The sequence below is a fragment of the Limulus polyphemus genome, unplaced genomic scaffold, assembly GCF_000517525.1.
Source record: "Limulus polyphemus unplaced genomic scaffold, Limulus_polyphemus-2.1.2 Scaffold799, whole genome shotgun sequence".
Classification (NCBI taxonomy): Eukaryota; Metazoa; Arthropoda; class Merostomata; order Xiphosura; family Limulidae; genus Limulus; species Limulus polyphemus.
In genome coordinates, this window is record NW_013666409.1 from 88,153 (window position 1) to 99,162 (window position 11,010).

Here is an 11,010-nt window from a genome sequence, read left to right on the forward strand (position 1 = left end):
TACAAATTACGAACTTACAAAAATAGAAGTGCTGATTTTACCAAGTAATAACCACTTACGTTCAAGCAACTAAAATACAAAAAGATATGCGAGAATCCGAGCACGCTGAAGAACTAACACCTTTGTGTATTATAAATATATACACTATGTTTACGTATATGTAAAGATTTCAAAAGAAGAGGACGGATTGAAAGGCTTACACGAGACAAAGCAACGTATCAATTCTTGAATCGATTTGAATTGCAATACTATAAACGTAGCAAACAATTTTAATGTCTTCTGTAACTTCTGAGTAACATATAGTTACAACAGCTACCAACCTTCATAACGTTTGATTATATGCACACGCTCGCCCGCGCGCGCACACACACACACACATATATATAAATATATATTCATATTAAAAGCTTTCTTTACAACATCGGTTGACAAAAGCATGAAAGAAAACCAAAACAACTTCTGCAAAGATGGACAATTTTCACATACACGCATACTTTACACGAACAAAGTGTTCAGTGCACCTGTAAAATACACACACACACACACATAGATTCGATCCCTGTAGCAGGAAAAATGGTAGCCGGGCTCTATTCCACTACAGCACAGTGGCAATGAACAACATTTTTAAAACAACACCAGTGGGTTGGGTTGAAATGCAAACTGTTCCTCTGCTCTTTCTTGAGTGGGACGACATTTCGGTTTTTATTTTAATATAAAGCTTCGGTACAAGGATCGAAACGTGTTCCACTCAAGAACCAACAGAGGAACAGTCCTAATTCCAAACTTAGAATGATTACAAATCCCTAAAGATTTCCATAACTCTTAACAAATCGGCAAGAAGACCATGCCTTTCACATAATGGTCAAAACGAGATACAACGGAATAGAAAAGTTCCTGTTGGAACATACTCACATACAAAATAAATGAATAAAACTGTGCCGAATAATATTACATATAATATCAGTTTATTGTACGTGTTTTTTAAGACTGATATATCTGCTAATTCAGATGTGCAGTAGACAGTTTTATTTCTGCAGTTCGTATGCTTGTCTGGACTTTTTACACCCGCATGAGAGACGGTTAAAACACATTACTCAACCAGCTATAATACTGCTATTAACCTACGAGGTGTAAAATAGCTTCCCGTTATTAGCGAAGAGTATAATAATGTATCTTTAGAGATATCAACCAGCTATAATACTGCTATTAACCTACGAGGTGTAAAATATCTTCCCGTTATTAGCGAAGAGTATAATAATGTATCTTTAGAGATATCAACCAGCTATAATACTGCTATTAACCTACGAAGTGTAAAATATCTTCCCGTTATTAGCGAAGAGTATAATAATGTACCTTTAGAGATAATTAGAGTCCAAAAGGAAACAAGGAGTGTATAACATTATCGTTTGTGGCTTTATACACACACACACGTATATATATATATATAAATAAAATAAAAACAATTCTATACTTTAGGCTATATCTAATAAAATATAATAATAAGAAGAAAACTGTAACGAAATGTACTTATTTTCACACTTGAATCTGACTAGTTGACTTGCTGATAAAGAATGATTTGTTTTATGGTGCTCCATTTGAAGGTCTGGTCGAAATGAATCTTGGTATTTTCACTAGGTTGAATAACAGAAAATTAAAGGCTAAATCCATGTGGACTACTGGAGTATCAAGTCGTCACGAGGCTGACTAGAAAAAAAAAAGAGTATAATAGTTAATATGTTCACTAAGCAGGGAACTGGGAAGTAATGTTTGGGAGTTGTTGTAGAAGGAGTCTCCTGCTTTCCACCGGGTGGTAGCTGGTAAGATGGTGGCTCAAGCCTCCTGGGCTGTAGAAGATGCTTGGGCAGAACTTGCATGGGTAGAAGATGTCTCCCAGGTGAGGGTCCTGGAGTGAAGATAACAGTCCAGGGTGAATTAAGTTGTGTTTGGAACGATCCGCCAGACTTCTGAAAGCTTTGCCACATTGGCAGAAATAGTCTATTTCGGAATTTTCCATTACTTTATTATGTGTTTGGATGTGTTTTTTAAGATATGTCTGTCGCTTGAACTTCTTCCCGCATACCTCACACCCAAACTTTTCTCCTTCCTTAATTTCTCCTGCACCCGACTCTAGCACAGGTGGATCTGACGAAGGAGTAGCTACGTTTTCAGTGGAGGAGGGCTTTGTCTGGGTGGCAGGGAACTTGGTTGATGTGGCTACAGTATCTTGGCGAGGTTTGTGCCAGCGACGGTGAGAAGCCAAGTTGGCTGGGCAGTTAAACACTTTGTCACAGTCCGGACAACGGTATTCCACGTGAACTATGCGAGAACAGCGGTGCTGAGCGAGACAGAAAGCATCGACGAATTCATCCTTACATAATTGGCACGTGTAGGCCCCCAGCTTGTTGTCAATTTTGGCCAGCTCGGCTTTGGCTTCTTCGCTAACGGATACCAAGTTAAGACTAGGATCGATGTCACCTTGTTTTACAGACCCGGTCACTTCTTCATCACTGTCCAGATCGAGGATAAACATTCCTGAAACTGGAGACGTCTTATCATCGTCAAAATTTAGATTACGAGCAAATTTTCCTTTCCGAAGAGACTTTGTTTTACGTTCAGTATCGGGACTTGTTGACAGGGTTCTCTTTTTAGGAGTCGGACACAAATGGGGTGGTTGGGGAGCTCTGAGAGGTCGAGGAGGAGTTGCAGGAAGCTGATCCAGCAGAGATGTTTCCTTTGTTGGGGTCCCACATCGACGTACTGTGGTTAACTCCAATGGTTCATCTTGTTCTTTCGCCAGGCCACTAACCACTATTGACGGAATTGAAGTTACTGAGCAGCTATCACGTTGTTCTGCTTCTGTTCTACGAACGTGTGAGAATGTCGAGAAAATCTTCGAGCCTACAGAAATAGGATTATGTTGACTATCTTTCTCTAAAGTAATAGTTCTATGCGCTATGTCTACACACTGTCTAGGTCGAGCGTCTAGGTAGGTATGTGGGTGACAGCCGGACCTTTTCACCAGGAACCCGCGTGGCATGGTAGGAGGACGGTTTCACAGCATAACAAGGAAAGAGAGACATTCAACACTACTGCCAGCTGATTGATTTGCCAAGCAACGGCGTTTGTTGAGCACGTGCGTACGGTTGCTCACGTTCTCTCCTACATTACAGTAATTTTGGCTACAACCGTATCACATACCTTTGTCTTTTATTCCTCGTGCTTTTCAGTGATCACGTGGTGCTTGCTCCGCCTCAGAGCATCAATGAGTAGCAAGCGTGAAATTTTATTGGATAAACGTCACCAAACCTCTGATAATTCAGCCAATGAAAATATTAATTTCTTTCTTTCTTCCCCCTTCAAATTTGAAAGTTGATAGTATACAAATATAAGTTTGTAGAAATCGTATAAAAATCGCTGTTACCTTGTTTCTTTCATCAGTTATCTAACCGCTCTAGTATTTACCGAAACCTGTTCAAGGTACCACTGATATTTCTCTGGGTCCAAAAAGAATAGGACAAAAGTATCTATCAGTAAGCACAAAAAAGTGTATATGTTTTGTATGTAAACCAGTAAAAGATATAGTAAAGATATATCGTATATCATGTAGAACACAAAAATATCAGTTTTATATTATCTTGGTCAATGAAATATGCAACAAATTTTCCAGCCTTACAGATTTCTTTAAAATCATGTTTTTTATTTAACAACAACAACAAGAAATAAAAGTAAATAAGACTTCGAAGTTAACGAAGAGATAGATTTGTATAACGAAATGACTGACTAATCTTTAAGGGTGAACTGCCTTGACCAGTATATGAAACAGTAAATTCAAATGTATAAAATACATTTATTTCAAAGTACCTATACTCTGTATAAAACATGCAGAATTATTGGCAAAACAAAAACAAAAACAAACATGTAATTTGGCGACAGCCAATGTCTCCGCTTCAATACAATATGTAATAATCAGTTGTTAAATGAAATTACTTGTCTTACGAGCGTTTGCATTCCCTGGTGGTTAAGCGGTAAACTACAGGAGTTATAACGCGGAAAATAGGGGTTCTGTATCTGCGATAGACAGAGTGAAGATATCCAGTTGAGTAGTTTAGCACTTAAGTACAAACAAACTAACAATCACGAGCGTTCGTGAAAAACCAGGAGGTCGAAGAGACGTAAGGCAGTTACATTATATTCTCTCTTTGATGATACATTCGTTAACAGTATTGTTTAGAATGGTTAACATATTTATTTTTAGCATCATATTTTTGTTATAAAGAATATTTTGGATTGTTAACTTAGTAGGTGGATATGGGGTTAAAATATATCTCTTAAGCTGGCCTAATCTTATGAGATATTGTCTGGATTACGGCCGAAAATGTCGCTAACAGCGAGCATATCACATTGATAAAACAATGCTTTCTAATCATTGCAAATAAGAACGTAGAAACAGAATATTGAATTATTTAAGCTTGTTTTGATCGGAAGTTAATATTAATATCTATTTATTTAGAATATACAAATGAAGAACAATTAAAAGAGAGGAATAGAAGAAGATTTGGTTGTTGTTAAGCGCAAGGCTTCACAGTAGGCTATCTATTCTCTACAAACTACGGGTATCGAAACCTGAATTTAAGCATTGTAAGTCTGTAGACTTACCGTTAAGCCACCAGAAAGGAGGCAATAGAAAAAGAAACCTAGCTATGTTTGTTTTTCATTTAAAAAACCCTTGTAATATATGTGTATTTAAACAAAATAATACTAGAGAAGTTGGTTAGAAATGCAACTATATCTTATGTACAAACGTACAAATTTAAGCGATAGGCACAAGGAATAGTTTTGAAATAAGCTACAACAAACTTTCGTACGTAACTATATAATTCACGTAAATTTGGAAAACGTTTGAACACTTAACCACAATGATTACTAAATAACTCAAATCTAAAAAAAAAAAAGAAAAATGGAGGAAGGGGCAGGTTCAGAGGAGATAATAATAGCTTTGATTTTGACCTAAAAGTAGTTTTTATGTTATATATTGTTCATGAAAAAAATTTTACATTTTTGGACTATTTTTTTTTTCTAAATTGAGTACTGTTCTTCGCGAAATCAAGAGATAGATAGCTTCATCGTTTTTAAGAATGTTAATGAAACTGCGATAGTTCTTTATGCGTTCATTTAGTACACAATATTCCACATGGACTTTAATATTGGTTCTTCTTATCAAACTGTAAAGGTTGGTTAAATTTATGCCCTACATTATATTCTATAGAGAATATTATCAAATAATTCATTACACGTACGCGTGTCAAAGAATAGACTCTTCGAAACTATTGTTAGTTAGCCCTAAAGTATTCACGAGTAGTTACAAACTAGACAAGTGTTTTCATCGACTTTTTAACAGTGTGGAACTTTTAATATGAATTACGAATATTTATCTAAAGTAACATGAATCGTAAAGCTAAAACGAAACAAACAAACAATAAGAAATAAATAAAATTCTGAAAATGACCCATCACCCTAACGGGAGTTTTATAGTGCTGACGCTTCCCATCGGGAGCTTGGTGGATAGGGAACTTGACTCGCAATCTACACATCGCTGGTTCGAATCCCATCATCGAAAATGCCTACTCTTTAAGCTATGGAGCGTTGTAATGTAACAGACAATCGCCTTTTTCGTTGATAAATGAGTAGCTTAAGAGTTTGTTGTGGGTGATGTTGACTAGCTGCTTTACTCTTAGTCTATCACTTATAAATTATGGATGGTTAGCGCAGAAAACCCTCGAGTAGCTTTGTACGAAATTGAACAAAACAGACGCTATACTTTGCCATGCAATTACATTATTACCCACACTAGAAAGCCTTGTTTATTTATATTTTAAAGTTGTTATAGTGTTTCCTGTCGTCATAGTGCTCTTTTGTGATAGAGATATGTATAAATCACAAAGTTTAAAGTAAGCCTCGTGGAAAACATATTGTTTAGTATTCTGGAAATTTGAGAGGAATTCTCTTTAATTCTAATTCATTTTGAATATTCAGTTTCAGAAAAAAGTCGATAATGGGAAAATGACAAATCAAACAAAGTTACAAAACCGTGTTTTAAAGCTTTGCTATGTGGATGATGTTTCGTAGAAGAATCATGTTATTCAGTTAATCTTTATTTCCATGAGTAAGTAACTTAATAGGAAATTTACATTATGGGACAATGACCCGTCTTCGTTTCATGACATCAAACAGGTAGTTTCCGTTCCTAAAAATTTCATGATTCGTTTTGAAAAAAAAAATATATACATATTTTTAATAATTATTTGCTCCCCCCGTGGCTCAGCGGTAAGTCTGCTAGCTTAAGACGCAAAAAATCGGGTTTCGATAAGGTGATGGGCAGAGCACAGACAGTCCACTGTGTAGCCTTTTGTTTAATAAGTACCAAACTAAGAATTATTCTAAATCAATTAGACAAAAAAAAAAGAAAAAAAAAGGCAGGAATAATTTTCAATGTCGTTTTTTTGTATAAACAACAGGATATTCAAATGATGATATCAACCGAGTCAGTTGCTCAACTAGATCTAGTGGGAGAAATTTACACAGAGCCGTCCTTAACTATCGTGAGGGACCTAAAAAGACTGGGGGGGGGGCTCTTTGGGAACCTGTGAACCGACTAGAACATTATCCTAGAAAATGCAGATCACGAAGAAATCTTTAGCAAAGCAGCACGCAACAGTAAATATATTTAAATAATTGCTCCCCCCTCTCACCTTTGAATTAAAATAGCAAAAATTACAGGAATCAAGATACAACGAAAGCTTCAGGTTTATTCCTAAAAGGGAACAAACGGTGGTATTTGATCCAAGCAGTATATCTCGCGAATCCATTTAAACATTTATAAATACCAGTTTTTCATAATAAAAAGGTGGCGTGGTTTTTAAGTGATAAAATAATTTGTTATATTGCTTTAAAACGTATAGTGCTAGAATTAAACCTGTGGCTGAAATATTGCATTGATAACATTCTCATTTTTCAAAACTTAGTCGCCTTCGCTTCAAAATTAAACCATATAATGATAACTTCTCACTCTTTGAAAGCAGTATTTACTTAAACAGTATAATCTCACACTTCAACATATATTCATCAACAGCCTTTAATTCAACTGTGATTTCTTACACTTCAACCATATGTTAATCAACAGCTCTAACTGAACAGTAATTTCTCACACTTCAACGATATGTTTATCACAGCTTTAATTCAACTGTAATTTCTTACACTTCAACCATATGTTAATCAATAACTTTAATTGAACTGTAATTTCTCCCACTTCAACGATATGTTCATCTACAGCCTTTAAATCAACTGTAATTTCTCAAACTTCAACTGAATGTTTATCACATCTATAATCGAACTGTAATTTTTCACACTTCAACGACATGTTCATCAACAGCTTTAATTCAACTGTAGTTTCTTACACTTCAACCATATGTTCATCAACAGCTCTAATTGAACTGTAATTTCTCCCACTTCAACGATATATTCATCTACAGCCTTTAAATCAACTGTAATTTCTCACACTTCAACGATATGTTTATGACAGATTTAATTGAACTGTAATTTCTTACACTTCAACCATATGTTAATCTGCAGCTCTAATTGAACTGTAATTTCTCACACTTCAACGATATGTTCATCTACAGCTCTAATTGAACTGTAACTTCTCACACTTCAACGATATGTTCATTTGCAGCTTTTAAATCAACTGTATTTTCTCACACTTAACGATATGTTTATCACAGCTTTAATCGAACTATAATTTTTCACACTTCAACGACATGTCCATCAACAGCTTTAATTCAACTGTAATTTCTTACACTTCAACGATATGTTCATCAACAGCCTTTAAATCAACTGTAATTTCTCAAACTTCAACGATATGTTTATCACAGCTTTAATCGAACTGTAATTTTTCACACTTCAACGACATGTCCATCAACAGCTTTAATTCAACTGTAATTTCTTACACCTCAGCCATATGTTCATCTACAGCTCTAATTGAACTGTAATTTCTCACACTTCAACGATATGTTCATCTACAGCCTTTAAATCAACTGTAATTTCTCACACTTCAACGATATGTTTATGACAGCTTTAATTCAATTGTAGTTTCTTACACTTCAACTATATGTTAATCAACAGCTTTAATTGAACTGTAATTTCTTACACTCAACCATATGTTAATCAACAGCTTTAATTGAACTGTAATTTCTCACACTTCAACAATATGTTCATCTACAGCCTTTAAATCAACTGTAATTTCTCACACTTCAACGATATGTTTAGGACAGCTTTAATTGAACTGTAATTTCTTACACTTCAACCATATGTTAATCTGCAGTCTAATTGAACTGTAATTTCTCACACTTCAACGATATGTTCATCTGCAGCTTTTAAATCAACTGTAATTTCTCACACTTCAACCATATGTTCATCTACAGCCTTTAAATCAACTGTAATTTTTGACACTTCAACGATATGTTCATCATCAGTCTTCGCCTCAGCAACTTGTTCATCAACAGTCTTCACTTAAACAGTGTGGTCCTCAGACTTCAGTGACATGTTCATCAACAGCTTTAACTTCAACAGTGTAGTCCTCACACTTCAGCGACATCTTTATCGACATTCTTCACTTCAATAGTAAGTCGTTACATTTCAGCGACATATCCATTCACTCAGTAGTAATTTCTAAATGAAACAAAAAGGCTTCACTTCGGAAGTAATATTTATATAAAACGGAAAGTTTTCATTTTTCCACATCAGTCTTCCCTTCAACAGACTTTGGCAACATGATTCTTAATAGAACCAAAATTATTTAATTCAGCGACAAGTCCTTATTTTTCATCAACAGTGTTTATTTCAATCGTACGTTTACACACAATGACTCCGAGTCCTCACTCCTGTTCAATACAAGAGTACGTCTGAAGTTCATAAATGAAACTAGAAAAGTCTGTATTATCTTTAACACAACATAACTGTTTAAACTGTTTATTTTTTATAGGAGTTTTATGTGTAGGTTAGGCATTTATATCAAAGTGTAGCAGTTCGCATCCACCTGTTGTAACTGTTTGAAAAATGCTTTATCACGGTAGCAGTTCGTCGTTTATAAAACAACTACAGCTGGTGTTTAAAGTATGTTGCACTTTTCATTGTGAACTATTCAACTGTAACTTTTCCGCTCAACAGTTTTTAAATATTCTTCTAATCGTGAGAAAGTGAAATAGGTGACACGTGTCACTCAGATAAAACAGATTAATCCAAGTTTTGTAGTCCTAAAATGGGATGCAAATTGTAACTGATATGCCAGAGAAGTATATTAAAAATTCTGGAACTGTTCTACTGTCCGATGAGACCCAGAGTTGGCTCACAGAGTATTGTAAGTCAACTAACAAAGGGAACACCCGAAACAATGTGATTTTCGACACACTTGAATACTTTACCTGTTGGTGAATCCAGTCTGTTCTAAGTGAAGAACAATGACATAAGCTTCACTCGCACGTGTTACTTGCTGGAGAACGAACATGCATTTTATAAGTACAACTATAGATAATATATTATATATGACATCTGTACATAATGTGTGTGTGCGTGGCACGTGTTTATAGAGTTCAATGATAATTATATTTTCAGTAGCAAGTTTTCGTCAGTTAAGTAATACTAGCATTGTTTATACATATTTCTGTCCAAAACAGTCAACGGTTTTCTGAATGTTATTGCCCGAACTAATGTATACATAGTTGAATTTAGGTTTTGTTTTTCGTTTGGAAGCAGAAATACCGTGAGTGAAATATGCCATCTGGCCAGTATTTTTCATCTTCTCATTAAGTGATATGTATGATCAGGATCACATTTTCAAGCATCCATCTTTGAGTTGCAGTGTAGTTTTTATTAAAATACCCACATTTAGTGTTTGAGTTGGAAAGTGGAATTTAATGGAACAACAACTAATTATACATGTTATTGTAACCCTCTTGACAATGCAACTTGAAAAAGAGCAGATGAGCTTATAAATGAAGTACAACAGAGTATTGTTGTATATAAATGAATGAAAGTCATAAAAAATAGAATTCTGAAGCCATTTATCTTCTTACAAGTGAATGAATCCTCAGTGCTCTAGGTCAGGCTTAGCGTATTGGTTAGTGTGTCGAGATGCAAATGAAGGGTCTGAGATTTTAGATGTGATTTCGCTGAACACAATCCACACTGTGGGTGTATTATTGAATGTAACAATCAATCCTATTATTTGGTTCAAAGAGTCGTATAAAGTCATTAGATAGTAAATGGCACTTTCTGTTTGCTTTTCGTTGATCATTAGTAGCTCAAAAATTGAGGATGGCTATATCTGAACCTAGTGTTCTTTGAGCTGGTACGTGTACGTATGGAATGCTTTAGATTGAAAACTCCAATTCTTTGGTGACCTCGTATTATATTACTCTTTATGGTATTATACAGTCACTCGTCCATGAGAAGAGTGCCTAGAGTGTCACTTTAACGAGTAACCAAACTAGTACATACAATAATTAAAGATTCTCTGAATACTTACTTACACCTTCCACTCACTCGTCTAACTAGGCCAGTCTTGAATTTCTCACAAAGTTACTTAAATTAAAGCATTTCTTTTAACTTTTGCTGAAAATTTTTCTCACTTTGATTCCATAATATAAATCCCATAATTTTTTAAAACTTCCAACGTAGTAGTCTAGCAGCAGAGGGGGTCAGACCTGGAATTAGGGTCCATCAAATGTTTTTCGATGGGTTTTATACACTTCAGATGTGCTGATTCCGAATCTGGATGGTGCCACGTCAGCATCCTTGAACGGTGTGAGATATAAAAAAAAAAATGGCATCCATGATGGCTGCTGAAACACATATCTCAGGTTCTGTGAGAAATAGCGCAACAAAAGTTGTGTCTACATCTAGGTTTTTTATATCCTTTATTTCAGTTTACATTTACTCCTGGATCAATCTTTAATC

General features: G+C 35.2%; 1 protein-coding gene across 1 annotated transcript; it reads right to left on the minus strand.

Annotated features, from left to right (window-relative positions):
- Nucleotides 1-1,741: 1,741 nt before the first annotated feature.
- Nucleotides 1,742-3,037, minus strand: LOC106460576 (insulinoma-associated protein 1a-like). Its single transcript, XM_013920295.1, has one exon. It carries the CDS (start codon nucleotides 3,035-3,037, stop codon nucleotides 1,742-1,744), a length of 1,296 nt encoding a protein of 431 aa, XP_013775749.1.
- Between the last annotated feature and the right edge of the window lie 7,973 nt (nucleotides 3,038-11,010).